We start from the raw sequence: 26978 nt of genomic DNA on the forward strand, positions 1-26978 counted from the left end.
TTTTTTTTTTTTTTATAATGAGGATGTGTTACTATTATAATCAGGAAAAAATAAAGATAATTTTTAAAAAGAAAGAAATTGTCAACATGAAAAAGGGACTTGGCAAGTGACAGGCCACTCCAGGGTCTCCAAGCGTAATAGTCCAGGAATTCTACACCTAAGAACTGTGTCACCTGACAGTATCCTCAGACACAGTATGCAAAGTTGTACTGAAGCCAGGCATAATTTTCTCCCTCTCCTGGCAGTCCAATTGCATACATTTTACTTCCAACTAGAAACTGATGTGGGTATCTTATCTCTACTCTGCACCTAGGCAGACATAGTGATTTTCTGAGCTAACCGGGAAAATTCTGGTAACAAATTTTTTCCTTCTTCTATATAAGCAATGTAATGATGATATATCTTCTCAGGTTTTCAGAGGAGAAACTTATCTATTTTAACTTTTAACCCCTTGAAAACTCTACCCCGGGAACCTCAATAAAGGTAACTATATGCTTCAAAGTCAAAAAGTATCTTCTGAGTGTTGGTATTTGGGTAGAATGTTTGAATTTAAAATAAAGTATATGGGCAATGAAGACTTGTTAAAGGTCACTATAAAAGGCAAAATCATAGACTCATACTTGCACTTACTTGCTGCACTGAAAGATGCTTGTCCTGTAGCTCACCTAACTTGGAATCTTGTTCAAATGGTTGAGTAGAACAAAGAGTCTCAAAATTCACCTCTGCTATTTGTGTACAATCTTCATCAGTCTGAGACATACTGGGCTCCACTCCTAAACATTCATTTCCAGCACTGAGACTGGTATCTCCCTCTTTTCTGTGACAGATGGGTTCCACCTTGGCTTCTGACAACGTGTTTAAGGCTGCTAACGACTCAGCTGGCAATGCATCATCCTTTGAGTTTTCTAGTAAATCTTTGTGACATGTCAAAGGTATTGATATGGAACTCGAAGAATTGCTCAATGGGTTCATCAACTCTCTACATTGAAAATCACTCATTATTCTAATCGGTCTTTCCTCCTGGGTGATTTCTGGTGATGTCAGTAACTTTTCTAAGGTAGACACAAAAGTTTCAAGAGAGCTTTCTTCATCTTTGGTTTCTTCAGAAGTCATGGTCAATGTGACGTCCTTGCTAGGCTCCTTCTCTGGCTCTATTAACAAGTTCTCCTTTACAGCAAATGTACCAAGTTCTTTAATAGTAGTACTTGAGAGAAGGCTTATTTCAGGAGAGTCTCTGTCTCTACTTAGTTCCTGTATATTCCAAATAGAATTTACATCATTATTACATATACAAAAAAGTGTTTAAAATGAAAATGTTAGTTTTCTAGTTCATCATGTTGCTAAGTTACCACCAAAAGCTTTATCAACTTTCCTCCCTTCCATAAATAAAAATACTCTTTGTTGGGGCTTCCCTGGTGGCGCAGTGGTTGAGGGTCCGCCTGCCGATGCAGGGGACGCGGGTTCGTGCCGTGGAGCGGCTGGGCCTGTGGGCCGTGGCTGCTGGGCCTGCGTGTCCAGAGCCTGTGCTCCGCAACGCGAGAGGCCACAGCAGTGAGAGGCCCGCGTACCAAAAAAAAAAAAAAAATACTCTTTATTACTATCCTATACCAAATTACTAATGACTGTGAACACATGGTTAAACATTTAATAGTAGACCAAGGGTAAAATTGGCCGGGCCATAATTACAGATGGCAAATTATCTATTCAGCTAAGTTTAAATTATCTGGGCTAAGGGAAGACCAGAGATAACATGGATAGTTAAATCAACAGATAATCTAAAAACTTCACTGCAGTTAATAGTTGAAAAATTCTCCCTTGCTAAAAATCCCTATTGAATTTTATTAATTAACCAGGAATAAAATTGGTGTAGTTTCACCTTCCTTTTATTCCCCACCTCTGTATGCATATGTAAATGTAATGTAAAAAGGCCAAAGGACAGGTGGTCAGGGAGGAGAAAAGGAGAAATGAAAACAGTTCTATGTAAATATTACAAGCTCTGGCTATAAATCAATGGTTCTGACTTATGGTTGTTTTAAACAAAAAACACAAAACTACAAAACACAAAATGACTATTATCTTCAAAGACATCACCTTAATAGGTTATACCTGTTCTCACAATATTTCCAATGATCAAAATATTATTAGACTTCCTCTTTTGAAAGCGCTTTCAAAATTGTTTATAAGCCATTCAAGAAAATGTCTCAATAACTTAAAGGCATTAAACTTTTTTTCAACATTGAAAACTGTTAATTTGCTTGATCTTAAATATCAGAATGGGTTTCAGTGACTTCTGCCTGTTTCTAAAAATCAAATCCACCTTCACTGACACATCACTCTTCCAGAATGCACTGTAACTTGTAAGCCCTCTAATACTATGATTTGATTTGAATAAGGGAAGTGAAAACCATTTTATTCTCCCTCTCTTCCTTTTCTACCTGCCACCATTTATATTCTCTGTACATAGCATCCAGAGCTTAATAAGATATATTTATTAGCAATGCAAACTATAATTTGCTCAGAAAGATAAAAGAAATTTAGAAGGAATTGAAGAACTGGATCCTATCCATTCTTGAAGTCACGTTCAAGATCTCCCTCTTATCTGAAGTCCTTATATCTACTAAATTCAAGGCCTTAGATCTAATAAAGTATGTGTGTATATATATATATATATAGAACTCTGCCCTAAAGGAAATTAATTCCTAAATTAAGATTGAAGGCATTAATACATAAGACATTAAATAAACTATAAATTGTGCTTCGCTGCTGGCGCAGTGGTTGAGAGTCCGCCTGCCGATGCAGCAGACGCAGGTTCGTGCCCCGGTCTGGGAAGATCCCACATGCTGCGGAGCGGCTGGGCCCATGAGCCATTGCCGCTGAGCCTGCGCATCTGGAGCCTGTGCTCTGCAACGGGAGAGGCCACAACAGTGAGGGGCCTGCGTACCGCAAAAAAAAAAAAATAATAAAATAAATAAATAAATAAATAAACAAACTATAAATAATGTCAAAAACACTGCATGAACTCAAATGAATGGCATAAACCATAGCCCTAGTGTAACAAGAATAAGTTTTCTGGGGGGAAAGAAAGAGAGGCAGTGAAGGGTTTTCAAGATTGCCTGAAAAATGCTCGGTTAAACAAAGTTAAACAGATTTATTTACTACAAGACTCTTCAAAACGTGCACTATAAATCTCTGAGGAGACTTTAGGATACAGTGTTCTCTAAACTTCTTTGTTCAAAAAAATCCTTTATTCTCAGAAAATCTATTAATGTCACAGGAGGCAAGTGATAGGGAAATACTGATATAGTGAATAAGCAATGTTAAAGAGGGAGCAATTACTTTGGTCAAGATCACCACAGTCATCTGAGACAGATCCAAAGAGGAGAAGGAACTTAAGCCAGAAATTAATGATTTGTGAAGGCGTAAAAGTAGGAAAAACACGTATTTCTTAAGCACCAACTAGGTACCAAACACCGTGAGCCATCACTGCTCTCAGTCCTCACTATAATCCTATGAAATGAGTATCACCTTCCGTATATTACAAATGTAAATGACACACTTGCCCTTGGAACACAACCTATGTGGTTCCAAATTTTATGCTCTTTCCCTTGCTTTCTGGCTCCTGACTTAAACAAAGGCATGGAGGTGGGAATGTGTAAGGTATACCTGAGATGAAGTAAGGTACAGGTGTATGACAGGGTTGGCCTGGGGAGGTCCTTGATTGTTGGAGTCTGTTATGGGCAGAGCCAATCTTATAGTCCTCTGATTTCCCATAGCACCAAGCCGAAAGCAAAGCCAAAACAAGCCCTCAGGTACATGGTTACTGATTAGTAACTGGAAGATGGGAAAGCAGTATCCAGCAGGAAATATTAAAGGAACAAGGGTAATAGACAAAGCAACAGAAGGCATTTTTGCTATTACATCTCAGCAACTAGTTTGATATTAAATTATATGCTTCTCCTCTAGATAAAGAATAAAAGACTTATAATGCTAGATAAGAAACACAGATCAAGAAAATTCTATTTCATTAGAGATAAGGAAGAATAAATACTGAAATGGGTCTCCACTACAGATGTAAGAAGTGTGTCCTCACGCTTTCTGTCTGACTGTGGCAGCCCAGACTGAATGCGGGAATGCAGGGAAAAATTTTTTGCAACTCGCAAAAAAACCTGTGAACAGTGAAAGCCTGCTTTATTCCAAAGACAGATATACAAGAGTTTACGAGAAAAGTACTGGAAAATTATTCCCCTTAAAAAAAAACAAAAACACTGAAATGGGTTGTTACACAATTCTATCTATTGAAATGGTTTAGTCATATTCCTGCCTAGGGGAAAACTTAAATGAACTTGATACTTTAAGCAACATAATGTTTTTAAAAAAATCTAAACCCAAGATTTGAATAGCTAATTTCTATTATACAGACCAACCTTTTCTGGGTGTGTTAACACTTTAGGATCTTCAGCCTCAGGTCCTAGAAGATAACATTGTATGTTTTCATTCCAGTTTTATTAAAGCATTAAAACATATTGTCTCACTCAGCATTTCTTAATCATATAACTTGAAATGACTCCCTCATTCATGTGATATATCAAATATTTAATAAATATTATACCAATTTATTGATATAAAAGTATGTTGGCAATAAAATTATGAAATTCTTCCATTCCTTAAAAAAATATTTCACATGAAGCCAGGTAATATTATAATTGTTTGGAATTAGTTTAGTTAAAAACCAACCTCTCTACTTTGGCTGAGTTATCCTAAGTATTCGCAACTACATGGAAAAATCATATCTACCTTCTCTGTGTCATTATCATCTCCATTACAGGTAACAGAATTTAAATGAATTCATGCTGTTGAGTTAGGCATAAAAAGGAACATTCATGTAGCGGCCAAAAGGAATCAGGAGATGTCCTAAAGGTACATGTATCAACAAGTCTCTATTTCTTAAAGTTATTAAAAATTTTTAAACATTCTACGATAGTTGCTTTTTTTTCCTGTATTGAGACTACCTTTTGAACACTACTAACATTTTTTGAGTATCATTATGAACTCATGATTTTTTTTTCACAAACTTATTTCCATGAACCAAAATCATGTTAGTTTTTTTCCCCAGCTAATTTGTCACAGGTTGGCCAGTGGGAGCACAATTGACCTAGCTCTTTACCCTTTTAGCACTGCCCCTTGACATCCTTGAAAGCATTTTTGTTTTCCAACAATGGTAAGATTTTCAGATCCATCCTAATATCTTCAAGCTCCAAGACAGATCAGCTATCCTTTTAGGATCCCTGGTTTGCTTGGCATTTGTACACCCATAGCACCCATACACCTGGCACTTAGCAGGTTCAATAAATATTTGTTAAAATAATGAATAAATAATATTACAGACCAAAATCCAGGCACTAGGAGTGCATGCAAGAGTTGGTGATGGCGTTAAGTGGTACTGCTATTGTTGTAGTAGCAACAGATCAGAAGACAGAGATTTTAAAACTTAGCTTTTCAACTTCAAGTATCACGTCCTTGTGCCTTGTCTTATAATACAAAGTTTCAATGACCACTAAGAATATTTACTACACTGTCATACAACATACATAGGTGGCACTTCAAAGTGAAAGACAGCTACCCTCTAATACAGCTGAAATCAAGTAAATGGCCTGCCTAACTGCCAGTCAAGAAAGACAGACATACATATTAAGAATGCTATGAATAGAGAAAACAAACATTGTTTTCAAATTTGAGCCCCCAAATTACAAGTCAAAAAAGTAGATGTGGAGGAGTAGGTATTGACTGCACCTGAGCTCTTCGCATATGGGCAACTTTAGGCAGCATGATTCCAAGGTAAACAGCAACACTGATTTCATATGTAAAAATGTATGGAAGCAATGTATAGTAGACCAGCCTAGTTGTAAATAAATCCATATCTAATTAAGCCTTCTATTTTTAGGCAAAGACAAATTCACTTTATATGACTCTACTCATAAAAGTGTACCTTGAATACTCTGGTGGTTCAGTGAAAGTTCAGCCTGGGGAAATGACACAGTGAACGCTGGACAACTTTTTCTAATCCTAAAAAAAAAAAATCAATCAATTAATTAATAAATACATATAAAGTTTCAAATGGAAAAAACCCCACTATTTCTCATTCAGATACAATTTAAACTTCTTTTTAATTTAAAGGAATTTCAAATAGGATCAACTTTTTTTGCTCCAATTACTAGCAATTTGTTAACATTTAAATTTCAAATGGCTGCAAAAATGGAGAGAGCCAAAAAAATTAAGGAATGAACTTTAGGAGTGTAGACAAGCTAAACTACATTTAGGTCTGAAAGTAACTTTGGAGATGACTGTCTACCAAATAGAAGGGTGGAGTGAGAGAGAAGAATTGGTCCTAATTTATGAAGCCTGACTACTTAAATCCTCAAATACACTGAAAGTTTGTCATTATAGCTTGAGATGTAAGTGAAAGTCACTCATGAGAAAATTCTCAGACATTATTTACCTTTCTTGTATTTCACAGCAGGGGAAAAAAAGGTAGGAACTACTGAAGGGAAGAGGTTGTGAGCAAAATAAAGGTCATGCTTAATCTACAATTTTGATCATCTACCCTGGGATAATTAAAAGTTGGCTGTAAGCTGGGACGAAGTAAGAAAGTAGCGTTGGCATATATACACTACCAAATGTAAAATAGATAGCTAGTGGGAAGCAGCTGCATGGCACAGGGAGATCAGCTCAGTGCTTTGCAACCACCTAGAGGGGTGGGATAAGGAAGGTGGGAGGGAGACGCAATAGCGAGGGGATATGGGGATATATGTATATGTATAGCTGATTCACTTTGTTATACAGCAGAAAATAACACAACACTGTGAAGCAATTATACTCCAATAAAGATGTTTTAAAAAAGTTGATTGAAGAAAACCAATCAGTTAACTATTTTTTCTCAATCTAATTTACTATACAAATGCAATCAAGATATCTTCCTTTAAAAAAAAAAAGCCTCTTGTTCCAGTTGTTTTAAGAACAGTTTTTATGAACCAGGCATAGCTACCTGAATCCTAAGCAATAATAATAAATTGAACATTCTCTCCTGCCTAAAAAAATAGAAGTGATCAGTATACGCTATCTTGAAAATGAAACTGCTCATATAGAATAACTTCTATGAGGCAAATAGAAAAGAATGCCATTTTTTTCCTTAAAACATGATTCTTTGAGTACAAGCTGATTTAAAATAAAACAAAATCATAGTTTGAATCAACAGCAGAATTTTTTCCTTAATTATAAAAGAGAATTTAACACAGAAGTTTTGAAAATAGAGCAAACTTTCATCTAAGGTATTAAAAAATAATTATTTATATTAGGCAAGACTGCAAACAACATACATGTCCAATATTAGCGAAACGATTAAATGAATTACAGTATAGTAAGTTATACAATGAAATATTATGAGGTCATTAAAATTCATGTTTTTCAAAATATTAATGATGTGAAATAATAATTACGATAAACACTACTTAAAATTTGAAAACAGGGGGAATTCCCTGGTGGTCCAGTGGTTAGGAGGCTGGGCTTCCACTGCATGGGGCATGGGTTTGATCCCTGGTCAGGGAACCAAGATCCCACAAGCTGTGTGGTGTGGCCAAAAGAAAAAAGAAAGAAAGAAAAAAACCCCAGGAAACAAAAGTATCTGCAGAATAATCCCAATTTTGTAGAAAATATGAACAAAACAAAAATATATAGAAAGCCTAAAATAAAATGTACCAAAATGTTAACAGTGGTTCTCTCCAGGCTGTGAGACCATGGATGCTGCATTAGTCTTTCTTAGTCTTTTTTCTTTTTCCACTTCTGTAGGTAAACTTATATTGCTGATATATTCAGTAAAAGGATTATTTTAAAATAGTGATTCTCAAACTTTTGGTCTTTGGACTCCTTTACACTCTTAAAACTTAGTGAGGAACTCTAAGAGCTTTTGTTCATGTGCCTTCTATTTATTTATATTTACATATTAGAAATTAAAATGGAGAAAAATGTTAAATAATCATTAATTTTTAAGTAACAGTAATAATCTAATATATTATTATATTGTTATGAAACATTTTTGCATTTTCCAAAATGAAAAAAAATTTAGTGAGAAAGTGGCACTGTTTCACATTTTAAAAAATCTCTTTAATGTATGGCTTAATGCAAGACAGCTGCCATGTGAACTGCTACAACACATTCAATCTTTTGCGATATCTATATCTATATCTATATCTATATATATATATATTTTTTTTTTTTTTTTGTGGTACGCGGGCTTCTCACTGTTGTGGCCTCTTCCGTTGTGGAGCACAGGCTCTGGACGCGCAGACTCAGCGGCCATGGCTCACGGGCCCAGCTGCTCCACAGCACGTGGGATCCTCCTGGACCGGGGCACGAACCCATGTCCCCTGCATCAGCAGGCGGACTCTCAACCACTGTGCCACCAGGGAAGCCTTGCGATATATTTTTTTATTTGAAGTATATTACAAAAATCTGGCCTTATACAGATATGCAGTTGGAAAAGAAAGGAGTACTTTAGCAGCCTTTTAGGATAATAGTGCATATTCTTTTTAGATAACATACCAAAACTCTAAAAGCAATAATTTCCTTAAAGGTTACTGGAAATGTGAAAATTGAAACAAAATCAATGAACTTTTATATTGGTTTACGCTGCACTTTGAATGGATATTTTACTTGTCTGTGGGTGATGCTGTGACATTATGCATTGGTCTTTCAGAAAATACTGATTTGCTGAGTTATGCAGCTCTTCCCTATATTGATCTATTTTATCATAAAAATCTCAAAAAGGTCACCTTTGTAAATATTTCCACTGATCTTACCAGAAAGTTCAAGAAAATGTCTGCCATATACTCCACTGTGAATAACCAGTTAGTTATACTTCCAAGTTAAAAAAAAAGGTGAAACTATTTTTTTTTTTACTAATCTTATAACTCAAACAAGTGCACAAGTGCTCTTCTTAAGACAACTATCACACTTTACACAGAAGCGTAAAAAGATATATATTCAAGGGTAGAAATTTAATAAAACTAATAACTTTTCTGCTTCATCAAATGCACTAAGTAAAACTGGCCTTTTTTTTTTTTAAACCGCTAGTACATGGCTGTGAAAAATACGGTGACTACCAGTCCTATTTGGTGCCACTGCCCTGATGCCTACTAAGGCTCCAGCTTTTTATCCACCATTTGCTTTAGCACTGTAAGTGCAAATGTCAATACCATGAAATAGGCAAATAATGTGTTAGCATTATTATGAAAATAGTTTTGACCTCACAGATCCTCTGCGAAGAGCCTCAGGGACTCCCAGGGGGTCTACAGGCTTTACTTTGAGAACCATTGTTTTAAAAAAAATTGAAAGGATAAGGTCTCTTTAAGTATAATAGTTCTATGAAAGTCTAATTTCAATAAGCTCTACAAATTCTTCCCTCATGCTATGCTATAAATTTGCTTTTTAAGTAATATTAGAGAATCAACTGATTCAGTCTTTCTCATGAAATGAAACTTATCTACAATGTTCGTAAAATAACATATATTTATGTTGCTAAAGGGACAATTATTCAAAAATATACAATAACTCTAAAACTCTTAAGAAAAAGAACACTTATTTTATATGTGTAAAATGACAAAAAATATCTATAATATAATAATGCCCAAATCATTATACTTACTGTAACGGAGCTTCATTTTGTTCCATTTCATCTTGAGGTTGCTAGAAAGAAAAAACAGTAGTTTTTTCCAACTGAGGAATACTAAGCTAATGCAACAAGCTAAAAATTTAACATTTAAGATATGTTATTCTTTCTTAGTATCTTTTTTTATTGTGGTAAAATATATAAAACATAAAATTCACCGTTTTGACCATTTAAAGCTCTGTGGCATTATGTACATTCCCACTGATGTACAATCAACACCAACATCCATTTCCAGAACTTTTTCATTTTCTCTAACTGAAAGTCCATACCTATTTAAACACTAACTCCCCATTTACTCCTCTCCCAACCCCTGGCATCCATGATTCTTTCTGTCTGTTTTGACTACTCTAAGTGCCTCATATAAAAGGAACCATACAATATTTGTCCTTTTGTGACTGGCTTATTTCACTTAGTAATGATGTCTTCAAGGTTCATCCTTGTTGTAGCATGTATCAGCATTTCTTTCCTTTCTCAGGCTAAATATTATTCCATTGTATGTATGTACCACACTTGATTTATCTACTCATCTATTAATGGACACCTGGGTTGCTTCCACCTTTTGGCTATTGTGAGTAATGCGTCTATGAGTGTGGGTATACAAATATATTTTCGAGTCCCTGCTTTCACTTATTTTGGGTATATAACCAGAAGTGGAATTTCTGGATCATATGGTAATTATACGTTTAATTTTTTGAGGAATCACCATACCATTTTCCATAGCAGCTGTACCATTTCATTCTACATTTCCCACCAGCAATGAGCAAGAATTCCAATTTTTCCATATTCTCATCAATACTTGTTATTTTGTTTTGGTAATAGCCATCCTGATGAGTGTGAGATGGTATCTCATCATGGTTCCAATGTGCATTTCCATAATGGTTAAAGACACTGAGTATCTTTTCATATGCTTATTAGCCATTTGCATGTCTCTTTTTTTTTTGGACACGCTGCAGTGGCTTGTGGGATTTTAGTTCCCCAACCAAGGATCGAACCTGGGTCCCAGCAGTGAAAGCGCCAAGTCCTAACCACTGGACCACCAGGGAATTCCCTACATCTTCTTTACTAAATGTCGATTTATGTCCTTTGCCCATTTTTTAATCAGTTGTTTGCTGTTGTTGAGTTATAAGAGTCTCCATATACTCTGTGTATCAATCCTGTATCAGATATATGATTTACAAATAATATTTTCTCCCTTTCTTTGAGTTATCTTTTCACTCTGTTGATAGTGTCCTTTGATGCACACAGGTTTTTAATTTTCACGAAATCTAGCTTATCTATTTTTTATTTTGTTGCTTATGGTTTCATAGTCAAGAAATCATTGCCAAATTGAATGTCATGATACTTTCCCCCTATGTTTTCTTCTAAGAGTTTTATAGTTTTGGCTCTTATGTTTAGTATTTTGTTTTAATTTCTTTCTGTAAAAGAATTTGTGGAACTTAGGTAAAGAGAAAGGGAGTGTTCCTTCTTTTTATTCCTAGCATTTCCCTTTTCTTAGTTCATTAATCCATAATAGTTCTGAAGAGCCACTCTTGTCAGGTTCTGAGTTCTAATATTTCTCCTGAGGGCCAAAAATCATACAACCTTTGTGTTACAGTGTTAAATGCTTAATGGATTCTGCCTAATTCTCAAGTCATGCCAGAAAATCTGAAGTTGTTGTGTCCCTTTCAAAAAAGATTAAAATGTTCTGATAAAATGTTTCCATTTTAAGATTTCACAGCACACTGGCTTTCATCGCTTTAAAAGGAATTCTTACCTTAAATATATTATTAGTATCAAAGAAGATCTTTACAAAAAGATCTCTCTTTGGGAGACCCTCTATGTTTGTTTCTATGATCAATAATAAAGCTTTCTGAAAATATGTAAAGCCATTAGCCTGAACTTCCAAGCATTTTTGATCACTGAAATAGCCATAATAACAAGAAAACACAAAGTAATCTGAGAACTTAAATCCTCTCCAATTAATAATGTTCATTGTTATTTATTGATAGTGCATCCTTATAGTGCTCAAGGTTATCACATTGGTTCCACATATACATACTTCCTAAGTAGACTTTGCAAAAAGCTCAGAGGTCCAGAGTGAAGAAGGAATTTCAAGAAGTAAACCTAGGGACTTCCCTGGTGGCGCAGTGGTTAAGAGTCTGCCTGCCAATGCAGGACACAGGTTCGAGCCCTGATCCGGGAAGACCCCACATGCCACAGAACAACTAAAGCCATGCACCACAACTACTGAAGCCCGCGTGCCTAGAGCCCGTGCTCTGCAACAAGAGAGGCCACTGCAGTGAGAAGCCCGCGCACCGCAACAAAGAGTAGCCCCCGCTCGCCGCAACTAGAGAAAACCCGCGCACAGCAACGAAGAGCCAACACAGCCACAAATACGATAAATAAATAAGTAAATTTATTAAAAAAAAAAAAAAAAGTAAACCTAGATATTCCCAAGGATTAATTAAACAGGGTACACTTATGTACTTACTTGGTATTTCTGAGTCTTCACAAAGCAATTCATTCAAGTATCTGTAACACTCATTTCATTCATCTTACTAAAGGACCAGTAAATTTTCCAATTGAGGGCTAATTTTTCATTTGACCCTACCCACATAAGGAAAATACAAAAGATAAGAGAGCAAGTAAGCAGAAAGTCTGCTCCTGACAGCTGATTTTTTTTTTTCCTCTTCCATAGGCAGAAATACCCCTCAAGAGGTAATGCCTCGGAATATAACGGGGGTTGGAGCTGTTCATTTGTTGATTAACAAAATGTAAGGATACACTTCAATCAATTCTTTCTTAAGGGGTACAAATAGCTATCTATGCTTTTGATACATGTGACATTTTTCTCCTGCCCCTACGAGGGCAATAAAGTGCAGACATTTAAAAAAAAAATCTGTTGGGGGTGGGGTGTGAGAGGTGAAAGAAGGTTTAAATTAACTGTATTAATTTAGAGGATCTGGGAAAGGAGCAAATCTGTTTATATATCCTTAACCAGAAAACAATACTCTACTATCTGAGATCATTTTCTTCAACTGAATCATGGATTACTGGGAGAGGAATGGAAGCCTGGCCAACCTGATCAGCCTGACCAACCTTGGCTCTCCATGAGGCATGAGATGTCTCATACAAACTATCCTCACATTCCGCAGAACAGAATACACATTCCTGATAGTCAGCGTTTTAGTGATCTTGATGAATTATTGATAATGTTTGCTTAAAATACCTTTCTCTCAGACTGAGGTAGCCAAATTCGGTTATCTATACAAATATTTTTTATTATTTCCAAATATCCACATGATTGTCTTCTAGAGAGTTTGATCTGGACATATGGTACCACCTCTACATTGCTTCAGCGTTAGTAATGCTAAAATGATCATTTAAAACTCCACTGAGTAGTATCTAAATACAACTTGAACACAAAGTTATTTAACCACTGAATGAGAAATATCTTTACTCTGGCTGAGTAAGGTGCCAAAGACCTGTTTTCATCCATTCCTTCCCAAAATATTCCTAAGCAATTGCAACTCTGGGCAGAGACAGCAATTCTAGGACCCTAAGAATTAAAGCAGGTCAGGATGGGTTAGTCAGGAAAAGGATATCAAAGACATTAATGATCAGCATAATAGAGTCAAGGGGTTCCCTAAGTTTTGAAAACTCACCTTGAATTTGAGTGGTCCAGCTATTCATGAATCAGAGAGGTAGCTAGCAAGAGAGAGTATTACCTGCCTACTGGGGCTTAAAAAGATCCTGCAGGATTCAAATTACTACATATAGAATGGATAAACAACAAGGTCCTACTATATAGCACAGGGAACTATATTCAATATCCTGTGATAAACCATAATGGAAAAGAATATGTGTGTGCATGTGTGTGTATATATACATATATATATATATATATAACTGAATCACTTTGCTGTACAGCAGAAATTAACAACATTGTAAATCAACTGTACTTCAATAAAATAAATTAAAAAAGAAAAAAGACCCTGCAGTATATATATATACATAATCTCTCCATGAGCTCTGGTCTTGCCAACCATGATCCTTCTTCCATTACACAGTTGTCGAACAAGCCTGTGCTTGTTTGTTTCCCTTTCAAGGTTCTCTTAAATGTTCATTTTAACTGATTTCACCACTACATATGGATAAGGGTGGAAGGTGGAAGCTGCTTAACGGAGAGGAAAAGTGAATTCAACCTGGATTCATACCTCTTAGACAGCATTTCAGTGAGTAGAAGATGGAAGAAGCAGCCTGATGGTAATAATCACAAGATTGAATTAATCATTATTCCCTATCAAACAAGTATTTTCCAGTATTCAAAAATGATTACAGTAAGATCAATGATGCCTGCTATATTAGTCAGGGTTCTCCAGAGAAACAGAACTAACAGGATATGTTTATACATAGAAAGAGATTTATTGTAAGGAGCTGGATCATGTAACTATGGAAACTGGCAAGTCCAGATCTACACTGTGGGCCATCAGGCTCAACACCCAAGAAAGCTGATGGTATAGATAAAGTCCAAAGGCCGTCTGCTGGATAATTCTCTCTTGCTTAGGGAAGCTGGTCTTTTTGTTCTATATAGGCCTTCAACTGGTTGGATGAGGCCCACCCACATTATGGAGGGCAATCAGATTTACCCAAATCCAGTGATTTAAACGTTAATGTCATTCAAAAACATCCTCAAAGAAATTCCCAGAATAATGTTTGACCAACCATCTGGGCACCTGATGGCCCAGACAAGTTGACATATAAAATTAACTATCATACCTCCTAATTTTGATAGTAATGTCTCCAATTATCTCTCCATACATACTACTAAACTCTCCAAACAAAATTTTTAAAATTTCTATGTAAAGTTTAAAAACTGCTTGCCATAGCACCTATAAAGAACAAGAAAAGGTACGGCAAGACCCAATAAAAATGATGAGTATGAAATATTTTAAAAGACTGCTCCCTATGTTTTTTAAAATTAGCATAGTGGGGCTTCCCTGGTGGCGCAGTGGTTGGGAGTCCGCCTGCCGATGCAGGGGACACGGGTTCGTGCCCCGGTCCGGGAAGATCCCACATGCCGTGGAGCGGCTGGGCCCGTGAGCCATAGCCGCTGAGCCTGTGCGTCCGGAGCCTGTGCTCCGCAATGGGAGAGGCCACAGCAGTGAGAGGCCCGCATACCGCAAAAAAAAAAAAAAAAAAATTAGCATAATGCATGTCAAACCAAAGATCCTCTATTTCTTCACAGTTTGCCCTTACTTGAAATGTTCCATCATTTAAAAAAAAATTTTTATTGCAGTATAGTTGCTTTACAATGTTGTGTTAGTTTTTGCTGTGCAGTAAACTGAATCAGTTATACATATACATATATCCACTCTTTTTTAGATTTCCTTCCCATTTAGGTCACCACAGATCACTGAGTAGCGCTCCCTGTGCTAAACAGTAGGTTCTCATTAGTTGTCTATTTTATACATAGTAGTGTATATGTGTCAATCCCAATCTCATCATTTCTAAAATAGTTTGTTTTGAAGTTGAATATCAATATTATATCTGAGTTTTAAGAAAAATTTATTTAGAAATCTGTTTAGTAACTGAATTATTTAGAATTTACTTAAAATCAGGTTGAAGTTGTAAATCAATATATATTTTTTTCTTTAAATAACTTTGGGAAAGCATCTTTTCTGGTCTCTCTATTTATTTGACAAAATCAATTTTACTCATATAGTTAAATTTCTAAAGGTTTATTTTCAAAGAATAAAATTAAAAACTGTGAAAGCAGCATCTGTCAATTTAAAAATTGATATCAATTAAAATTTGCTACAGATGTTTAACACTTTGGTAACATGGTCTAACTCTTACTGTAAACAAAAACGGTTGCGGGGGGGGGGTGGGCAGTGGAAAGTTAAAGGAGGTATCTATTTTACTACCAATGAATTCCCACGAAGGCAAAAGAGAGGGACAAATAACAAGTGCTTCATTTATCCTTCTTATCTTAATTTTACAACAAGCCCATAACCAGCAGATGGCTGAGTTACAATCTCATGAAAAATCTTTGAAAGATACATTCATTAACTCTTCAAGTCCTCTATGGCAATTGTTCCAACAGCTGATCATCAGCAATTACTTGGGAGGCTTTTGAAAAATGGACAGTCCTAGGTTCTACTCAAATACGGGTCTGAGAGTCTATATTTTTAAAAAGCTACTGATAAATGGAATATTTATAAATGGAATGGAATATTTATAAATGGAATATTTCCTGCCATATCGATAAACAAAGGATGTCTCAGTCATCAACGATTGCAACCATCCAACGTGAGCCGGTGAGCCCTGAGGAAACTCAGGGTTGAAAAGAATACCTGCCATCTAGCAGCCATCAGACTGCAGCCACTCCCTGCGGTGAGCCCTGAGGAAACTCAGGATGTGAAAATACAGGATACCAGCCCCAGAGAGCTGAGGTTCACATCAAAGGAATGATTTCAACAAGCCCAGACTCTGGCATCTTCCCATACACAGAAAAGATCTAAATTCCTTAACTTGAGATATCTGGTTTTCTTTCATTAACAATAATCTTTTAACGTCCCCGACTACCTGCCCTTTGTTGCAAAACTCCTAATTTATCCTGGCTCCTCCCCTCGCCTCCTCAGAGCAGTTTCTCAGAGTTATCTGAAACGCTGTCTCCCGGGCTGCAGTGCTCATTTTGCCCCAAATAAAACTTACCTCGTAACTCTCACCTTGTGCAATTTTTTAAGTCAACACTATCCAAGTAAGTTTGGTAATCAAGCTCTCAAAATCACCGTTCTGAGGTACAATCTAGAGCCTGATACAATATTCACATGGTAAATGTTTCTCAGATAAATTGAAAAAAGTTAATTTTTATTTCCCATTTCACAGTTACTGAAGCTAAAGGGAAAAAAATTATTTTTCTTAAATCAGAAGTTACAAAAATGATATTTCAACAAATTAGTAGAAACTAAATATGGACATCTCAGCTTTAAAAAAATATTTGGTGTTGAATCTTACTCTTTTGACTAGATATAATTCAAGTGATACACCTTCCTAGGTACAATATTAAATAAACCCGCATGGTCACTCTTTGGAACTGCCGTCAATTTCTGCTATTAAAATACATGTATTCTCCGTTCTATTCCTTAAGACTCTGTAGTTATCTCTGGTTAGCTAACTTATTTATACCAAGGTGCTAAATGAGTCATCCCTTACCTTTCCCCATGGTGACTGCATTAAAAAGAAACAAGTGAAAATTTGTGTATCTAAGTGTGTGCCCACACACATGCACTCACACACACACACACACACACACACACACACACACACACACGACAATAGAAGGGTCTTTCAGTGGCCCATATCTCAAATTATACTACACAGACTAGTATCTTCTTCACAAATTTAAGGTGACCTCTGACACACAATGGAGATGAAACTGTAATTATTATATCCTATTTTAGCCTGTTTTAACCTTCTCAATTCCACATCTCTACCAGAAAGAGAAATAAATAAAGGAAAGAGGGCCTAAAACATTTGGCTTTTACTGAAGTTGCAGTGAAGAAACAGAATGACTGGCGAAGAAAAGGGAAAAAACTGAGTAAGAAAAGAAAGAAGTAAAATAATAGACAAATAGAATTAATCATTAGTAATTTGCCCCTATTTCAATCAGCATTATCAATTTTTAATAAGTATGTATTTAATCAATATACTACATACCTGTAAGACTGCATCCTCACTAAGAACAGGCATCATCTGATTTTTATTCAGTTGCTCTTGTGGATCCTCTCTGAGTTTGAATCCAAGTTGAATCTCTGGAGTGCCTAGAATGAAATATAATCATAAATCATTTGCAATAGTTTTATTGCTCTGCTTTAACAATGACCCAAGGATTTTATAGACACTGCAAAATGTCATTAAAAGTCATCTTGTACGGGACTTCCCTGGTGGTGCAGTGGTTAAGAATCCGCCTGCAAATGCAGGGGACACAGGTTTGAGCCCTGGTCTGGGAGGGTCCCACATGCCGCAGAGCAACTAAGCCCATGCGCCACAACTACTGAGCCTGTGCTCCAGAGCCCGCGTACCACAACTACTGAAGCCCACACGCCTAGAGACCATGCCTTGCAACAAGAGAAGGCACGACAAAGAGAAGCTTGCGCACCACAAGAGTAGCCCTTGCTAGCCGCAACTAGAGAAAGTCTGTGCACAGAAACAGAGACCCAACGCAGCCAAAAATAAATAAATAAATTTAAAAAATCATTTTGTAAATCATAATTTCCTAACTGCCACTTTTATGTGTCAAGGTTTTTAAATTTAAGAAGAAACGTATACACAATGCTGAATGAAATAATACTTGATATTTCTTTGTCCCTGGATGAATGAATGCAAAGGATATATAAAGAAAATTGTACAGACTTAAACCCTGCTAGAAAGAACACTTTCTTTTTTCATTTTAAGTAATTTTTTAAAACTCATAATGCTAATATATTATTCAAGAAGAGTCAGAATTTTCAAGATGGCAAATTTAGCCCATATTTAACTTTTCTTCCCTTCCAAGTTCCCAAAAAGAATCCAAAGAAATTAGTTTTAAAAAAAAATCTGAAGCAGCAATGTGAAAAAGGAAATATAAAATAAAAAATACATATAAAATAAAAAATATAGAAGATGGGAATGGATTAGAGGGAAACCAAACCCTGGTTAGCAGCTTGTCACTCATCATAGGAAAAGGAGGGGCTCCCTCAGAAGTAACCAGTATATGGAATTCTTCCATCAGAATCCCAGAAAACCACCTAGCTCAGAGCAAATCCCACAGACAAAATATGAAGGAGGGTAAGCTGGAAGCTCACAGTGGCTGAAGTCTCATACTATTTGTACCAAAGAGCTTGCTGTTTGTACCAAAGAAGCTTAGGATGTATGCTGCAAGCCAACTACTCTGTGTAGGAGAATATGTTCCCTCCAAGATATGGAAATGTATTAAAATCTAAGGCTGGTAAAATAATGTAGTGATGGCACAGAAGTAGAAATAATCAAATATATCAGTGAAACAAAACAAAAAGTGGGAAACAGACCTATAATATATTTGAGAATTTAATATATAACAATAATGGTATTTTAAACAGTGGCAACAAGATGACATTCAATAAATAATACTGGGGCAATTAGTTAATCATTTGAAAAAAATGAAGTTAGAGACCTACCCTACCTACCCTCCATATGCTAAATTATTCTAAAAATATTAAAGACATAACAGTAAAAACAATAAATATAATAAATGGAAAAAAAGATAAAAAAAATATTTTTATGGTCTTGAGATAGGTAAAATATTTCTAAGTTTGAAAAAAGAAACCTTGAAAGAAAAGACTGACAGATTTTATTATATAAAAATTTTTAATTTCTGTACTACAAAACATATCATGAATAACATTAAATAATAACTAGGAAACTGGATAAAACTATTTACAACGTACATACGACAAAGTTTTGCTATCTTTAATATATAAAATGCTCTTATAAATGAACAATAAAACGAGAATAAGAGACATTAAGGCAATTCACACACACAAAAAAACTATAAATGGTCAATATTAAAACATGCCTAGCCTCGGTATTCTTCAAAAATGCAAATTAAAATAATCAGATATGTTTTATTCACCAGTTTGGCAAAGATTGCATATGTTCTGTGTTGGACCTAGAGGGAAAAAGTCATCTATTTTAGGGGGCAATATATGTCAAGGTCTGACATGTGCTCATCCTTTAAAGCAAATCTAACTTTAGCTAGTTACTCTAAGGAAATAATCAGAAAAGTAGGCAAAGATATAATACTGAGAAACATCAAACATAATCAAATCATTAAATGGTACATTCATACAATGGAATAAAAGCAGCAATTTAACAGGCTGAGGTAGGTCAATATAACAAAGAAATAATACATGTAGTACAATACTAATTATGAAAAAAGATATATATATTGGTATGCAAAAGTCTAGAAAGAAACACAAATACTAAACACTGCCAATTGCTGGGAGTGGAATTACAGGGAAGAGAAGGGGATGGGATCTTTCACTTTCTGCATTATATAATTTTACATTTAAAAAATATTTTATACTTTTAAAAATTGGCAAAAATAATTAAGGTCTATCCATTTGGGGAAGCGAAGGGAAGGGAAGGGAAGGGAAAAAACTTGGTTGGAATATTGAAACAGATCTCTAACTTCTTCCTAGTGTCATTTTATATATGGTAAGAACACATTCTGGAGACCAATATTACACACTATCCCTTCCAATTACATGTAGGAAAAACTACTCCAAGAAGAAGCTGTAATTTGCCGCTGGGGTATCAGGTGAGAGGAAGTACAGTGAAGACTTTGTGAACTACAGTGGGCTTGAGCTACGCAGGTCCACTTAAACAAGGATTTTTTTTTTCATAGACATATATTTGGCCCTCCATATCCATGGGTATGGCGTCCACAGATTCCACCAACCACAGACCATATCGTGTACTATGCTTACAATCTGCGGCTGGTGGAATTTGTGGATGTGCAATCCACAGATAGGGAGGGCCAACTATGGGACTTGAGAATCTGAGGATCTGGGTGTATACAGGGGTTCCTGGAATCAATCCTCCATCGATACCAAGGGACAAGTGTATACACACAAGAAGATTTTCATGATGTTTAGGAGATTTTCCTTCCATTCTACACCTATTTCCAGACATCCTCCAATAAAAAATGGCTCACAGGAAGAAATCATAAAAGGAAATAACCTACAATTTGAACAGCTACTGCAGAATTGATCTTTTTGAACTGTAACAATTAGTGATAGATTTTTCCAGAAGTGCTTAAATTGATCTAGAAGTGGACTTAGGAGGTTTGGAGAATTTGTAAGTGAAAGGCTCTTTTTAAAAATATATATACCAAGGATATTTGTACCTTAATTTTAGTCAGAAAGAATCAGACTGATTATTATAAAGTATTATTTACTTTTGCAAATAGGAAAGTTCAGGGTTAAGCAGGAAATTCTGGGGTGGAGAATTGCTATTCGAGTGCCACTTCCACAACTCAGTAGCCCTCTCTAAGAGTCTTAAACATCTTCCAGAAGTTACAATCCCCATTGCTATCCTTATAAAATAACAGATTTTAAGGTCTATTACAGATGCCTGTAAGAAACTAACTCCGCGTAAAGAGTTAAAGAATAAGACTAAATATAAAAGGAGAAGTTAATGGAATAATAATACTTGGAAAATTAAAGGAACTACTTAGAGAAAAGAATTATTTCTCACCTTTGCATGTTCTACTTTTACCAGGATGGAGACTGAACTCAGATCTAAGAGATGTGTCTTCCTTAAAAATCAACCTTTCAAACATAAGAAAAGAAGGTACAGATGTTATGATGTTTCCTAAACAAAGACTAACAAATCAACTGTCATCTTTTAGAAAATTTTTTCCAGCGTTATCGAGATATAATTGACATACAACATTGTGCAAGTTTAAGGTGTATAATATGATGATATATTGCATAAACTGCAAAATGATTAAGTGGATAAACTTTTAACATGGTTCAATGTAAACTACTCATAAAAATTATAATTAATTTGTTAAAATTCTTAGTTATACCACTATTAATATTCTATATCAAAATTTTTTTTTCAGAAATGTAGCCTTTAATTTAAAACTTATCCAAGATGAAAAATAAAGACATATTCATGTGGTCATGTTCATTTTAATAAATATTCTGCTATTTTTGTATATTTTGGAGTAAGGGACAAATATCAATATAGTTTTTGAACAGAAGTGAAATGAGATTATTTGAAGGACCAGTGCTGTTGGGTTTTTTCCTTCACCTTTCTCTATACCACAGAGAATTTCAGATTAAAATCCCAGGGTTAAATCTGAGTGTATATTTTCAGAACATACAATTACAGAACTTTAACTTTTGGATTCACTTCTTACTATGCTCTTGGCAGCACCAAGGTAAAGAGAGAAGACAGTCCTTATTCTCAAGAAGCTTCAAATCTGGTGAGGGATACAAATAGCAATGATATAGCACAGTGAGTATGCTACTAGGCAGGCCTAAGTATTTATTTCTTCTGCTTAAAAAACCTTTACAGAATGAAAAAACAGGCAAAGGACTTGAATAGACATTTCTCCAAAGAGAATATACAAATAGCCAGTAAGTACATGAAAAGATGCTCAACAATACTAAACATTAGGGAAATGTAAATCAAAACCACAATGAGGTACCACTTCACACCAACCAAAAAACAGAAAATAACAAGTGTGGCAAGGATATAGAGAAACTGGAATTCTTGTACTTTCTACTGGAAATGTAAAATGGTATAGCCACTGTGAAAAAGTTTGGTGGTTCCTCAAAAATTAGACATAGAACTACCATTTGATCCATTAATTCCATTTCTGGGTATGTACACAAAATAACTGAAAGCAGGGACCTAACTTGTACACCCATGTTCATAGAAACATTATTCACAATAGCTAAAAGGTGGAATTGACAAGTATCCATCGACAGATGAGTGGATAAACAAAATGTGTACAGACATACAGTGGAATATTTTTCAGCCTTAAAAAAGAAGGAACTACTGATACATGCTACAACATGGATAGACCTTAGAGACATCATACTAAGTGAAATAAGCCAGACACAAAAGAACAAAAATGGTATAATTCCATTTACATGAGGTATCTAGAGGAGTCAGATTCCTAGAAAGTAGAATGGTAGTTGCCAGAGGCTGAAGGCATGAAAGAATGAGGAGCTATTATTTAAAGGTACACAGAGTGTCAGCCTGGGAAGATGAAAAAATTCTGGCGATAACTAGTAGTGATGGTTGTACAACAATATGAATATACTTAATGCTATTGAATTATACACTTAAAAATGGTTAAAATGCTAAATTCTATGTTATATATATCTTACCACAATAAAAAAAAATGTTTTAAAATCTTGCCAGAATCCAAGAATGTAACAATGTACTAAGGCATAAATATATGATTTGGAACTAGGGGCTTTTTGGTTTATTTACTTATTCATTTTGCTTTTTACTTTTTTTATGGAAAATTACAAACATCAACAAGTAATAGAGAAAATAGTATACTCATCGTCTAGGTGCAACAATTATCAGTACACAGCCAATCTTGCGTCCTCTATGATCCCTCTGCCATCCTCTCTACCCCCTGCGAGTCTCCCACTGGATTATTTTTAAAGCAAATCCTGGACATCTTATTTCACTTCATCTGGAAATATTTCAGTATTCAACTTGAAAAGATAAGGGCTCTTCAAACGTAACCGTAATAATCACACCTTTAAAAAAACAGCCAAAATTTCATACCTAAAAAGAAGTCAATAATTCCTTAATATTATTAAATTTACAGTCTGTAGTAAGCAGCCTCTATAATGGCTCCTGGTATTTATGCCCTTGTATATGGTACTTATCCTTGAGTACGGACTGGATCCAGTGACTCTTCTAACAAACAAAATACAGCAAATAGGTTGAGATGTTCCTTCTGAGATTAGGTTACAAAGATAGTGGCTTCCATCTTACTCTCTTATTCTCTTGCTTCTTCCCTCTCATGGAAGCCAGCTTGCCATGTTGTGAAAGCCATTTGCAGAAGCCTATGTAGCAAGAAACTAAGGGAGGCCCCCAGTCAACAGTCAGAGAGGAGCTAAGGACTCAGTTCAATAGCCAGAGAAGGAACTGAATCTTACAGCCACCATTTGGGAAGAAGATCTTTCTCATGAAGCCTTGAGATAAATGCAGCCTTCTGAGTCCTTGAAGCTGATGATCCAGTTAAGCCACTCCTGGATTTCTGAACCACAGAAACTACACAGTATGTGTATTGTTTTAAGATGCTAGTAAGTTTTGGAGTAAGCTGTTACACAGCAATGTAAACTAATAAACAGATTGTAGTCAGATTTCCCTGTCTCTTTTTACAGTTGTTTTGTTCATATCAGGCTCCAAACAAGATGCACACATTGCATTTGGTTGTATGTCTCTTAAGTCTCTTTTAAAATCTATAAGTTATCCCCTTCCCTGCCCCGTACAATTTATTTGTTGAAGAAACTGAGTTGTTTTTCCTATAGAGTCTCCCACATTTTGGATTTGAAGACTGCATGTCATTTAACATGTTCCTCTGTCCTGTATATTTCCTGTAAACTGGTTATTATACATAGAGGTTTGATCTGATTCGAGTTCAGTCTGGGGAGGCACTGTGTGTACTTCCTACAGGAGATAACAAAGAATGTGCTGAGAAAGGCAGTCTTGTGCATACAGTCTTTCAACCCCTGCTAGGCCTTGGGTCTGGAACACCTTCTTACTAAAAGATAAGAGTCCTCCCAGCCTGTACTAGACTTACCACCTTATATGGGAACCCCTTTCCCTGTATAGACTCAGTGTGTACTCCTTCGTTCTGTTTAAACGTGTGTGTCATATGGTACCTGGCCTACCCCACTGCTCTGTCTATCCTCTGTGGGGAGAGGATGAAGTCCTTTGTTCTGTGGCACAAGAGGGGTGTGGGCAGGCCAATGGCCCTGCATCAGCTGCAGAGAGTGACTGCTGGCCACGGGGGACTGATGCCCACTACTGAAGCTAATCTTGCTCTGTCTCTTCTCTTCTCTCCATTTAACAGTTTTAAGAATAGTACTTGGCACCATTCTGTTTTAATCATTGGAAGAGCCCCTATTTGCCATATATCCTGACCAAAAAATGTTGCTTTCTTTAGCTAATTTAATGTGATTATTAATTCTTTGTCTCCTTGTATTTTGCTATTTTTCCCTTCTGCAACTGTATCCTTTAAAACAGGTATTTTCCATCTAGACAATTCACATGAAAATAGTGCTAGCCTATCTTAAGGGAAAGAATTAACACTCATCTTGCAGGGTAATTATGTTCAATTAGCCTTTTACTATATGCACTTATAATGTTCAGAGGACATGATTTGACCTGAACATATACCTAAATCCAGGTAATAATGAACTATCTTATAAGGTGGTTCTGTTTAAATGTATTGAACAGGATTAGTTTGCAGTATATCCCTTAATGTTATTGAGCAGTTCACATTTACGGGAGGCTGGGACAGAAATTAAGGATTGGTAAAAGGTTCTCAGGGCACATATAAGAAAAATGAATCCTGCCTCTTAGTAAACAAATCACAAGCAAACAAAACCTCACTAATCAGCAACTTAAATTCTTACAGATTAGTAGCAACACTTACCAAGCCAAAAAAGGGGCTGGATGCATTTTACAGTTTTAAGAGGGCTAGGACCAAGTCCAGGTCCTCAGAGTACTTTTCAGGCACAGTTAACACCTGGCATCCTCATTCTTTGAAAGCCTTGCTTTATCTAATCCCAGTGGTCATCAAACCCCTTCTCAGATCTTAGCAAAAACACCTTAATAGCTGCAACATTTAAGGATTATTTATGTATAACATTTTGCCTGTTGGGGGTCTCTGCTCTACTAGGACCTGTGCTCCTCATTCCAGTCAAAGTAGAGAGCTTGTGCATGAAAAACAGAATAAACTGCATGTAAGTAAGCAAAGAAGATGGGTGGGAGGGAAGCAATGGTATTCAGCTCCAGCAATGCTTAGACTTTGTATTTCCATACCAATAAAAATAAAACTAATTTTTAACCTTGAGCTATGAGATCTGAAAGAATGATGTTTCTATGGCACTGCAGAGAAGCATTTAAAAATGAATTAGGGGGGAAAAAAAAGATTGGTCAGTCAAGATAGAGTAAGCCATCTATAGCCTAGTTCTCCACTCATTACAACTAAAAACTCTGGTAGATGGGACTTCCCTGGTGACGCAGGGGTTAAGACTCCATGCTCCCAATGCAGGGGGCCCGGGTTTGATCCCTGGTCAGGGAACTAGATCCCACATGCATGCCACAACTAAGAGTTCGCATGCCACAACTAAGAGTTCCCATGCCACAACTAAGGAGCCCGTGTGCTGCAACTAAGAAGCCAGTGAGCTTCAACTAAGGAACCCACCTGCCACTAAGGAGCTCACCTGCCACAACTAAGGAGCCCATGTGCCACAAATAAGGAGCCTGCGAGCCGCAACTAGAGGAGCCTGCCTGCTGCAACTAAGACCCAGTGCTACCAAATAAATAAATAAATAAATATTAAAAAAAAAAAGACAGTGCCATCTATAAAAAAAATAAAAATAAAAACTCTGGTAGAATTTTTTTTTAACAGCTACCTGAGCAATCTGAAAAGTAAATAACAGCAGGTAAACTGGGGACTGAAATTGAAATCTAAATAACAACTCTGGAGTAGGTGAGTCTCATGGTTTGCTTGGTTTTTTTGTTTTGTTTTTTGCTCTTTTTTTCTTTTTCTTGTCTCCAGCTTTGATCCTAGGCCTAAACCTAGAAGTGTACAGTGGACACAGACAGCAAAAACTCCAGAAGAAACCTCTCCTACCTTTATCCAGAGAACTAGGGAAAGGGATCCCTGAATGCCGGAAGGTGTGGGAGGAATGTGCCTGAGTTTTCTTGTTTTTTCTCTTTAGCTTCAGAGCTATACTGCTACCAATCATGGTAGCTTGGGCACTTAAACTTAAGAGAAAACCTGTCTCTCTCCTACTAGAGGAACCATACTCCCAAGAGTATGAAAAGAACCTTTTTTATTTTCTTCTCTTTTTCTTTCACTTTGCCCTGAAGGTGGCCCCAACTGCAGGGAACTACTCTACAGCAAGAAGGCTAACACTGAAAGAAATCCATCTTTCTGGTCAAACGAATCAACATGTGGGCATGGGGAGGGAAGGGTGCATGAGAATCCTGGAGAAAAGAGAGCAGGAAGGGGAATCACCTACTTCTGTATATGATCCAACATAAGTGTGAGGCTCAACCCTGAGCTGTCCCCATGCAGAGCAGATTCAGAAAAGTGTAACAAAGGCTTAGAGAACTGAACTATGATATTAACTACTGTCCAAATTCCAGATTAATCCCTGAGTGGTACATGAGTGAGACAGACTCAAACAGTAAAGTAAAGGCTTTACTCAAATAGTAAAGGCTTTGAAAATTGGACTGATGTAACTACCACCCACAGAAGGCAAAACAGAACATGCAGTCAGAACCTAATCAGATTGACTGCCTGTTACAACAAACAAAAATCAACTCCCTCTAGAGGATTTTAACAGGAACAAGAGTCCAAAACATAACATTCAAAATATACAGGATATAATCCAGAATTACTCAACGTGCAAAGAAAAGGAAAATCTGACTAATTCTTGAGAGAAAAAATAACAGATGCCAATGCCCCAACCTCCCA

General features: G+C 36.2%; 1 protein-coding gene across 8 annotated transcripts in view; it reads right to left on the minus strand.

The window, feature by feature from the left end:
- Positions 1–26978, minus strand: part of ANKRD31 (ankyrin repeat domain 31) — a 127321-nt gene that overhangs the window by 97185 nt on the left and 3158 nt on the right. For 7 of the 8 annotated variants that reach the window (XR_003792690.1, XM_029217004.1, XM_029217006.1 and 4 more), the window contains 6 exons: positions 20981–21054; positions 17423–17526; positions 9698–9738; positions 5987–6063; positions 4425–4468; positions 631–1251 (listed from right to left, as the gene is read on the minus strand). Coding sequence is in view for 7 of the 8 variants with exons in the window: in XM_029217004.1 (XP_029072837.1) it covers positions 631–1251; positions 4425–4468; positions 5987–6063; positions 9698–9738; positions 17423–17526; positions 20981–21054 (961 nt within the window). In the remaining variant the exon portion in view is untranslated. The remainder of the gene's footprint in view (positions 1–630; positions 1252–4424; positions 4469–5986; positions 6064–9697; positions 9739–17422; positions 17527–20980; positions 21055–26978) is intronic. The other variant, XM_029217008.1, reaches the window with a different exon arrangement.

The sequence above is a fragment of the Monodon monoceros genome, unplaced genomic scaffold (assembly GCF_005190385.1).
Source record: "Monodon monoceros isolate NGI ecotype Baffin Bay Population unplaced genomic scaffold, NGI_Narwhal_1 Super_Scaffold_12, whole genome shotgun sequence".
Classification (NCBI taxonomy): domain Eukaryota; kingdom Metazoa; phylum Chordata; class Mammalia; order Artiodactyla; family Monodontidae; genus Monodon; species Monodon monoceros.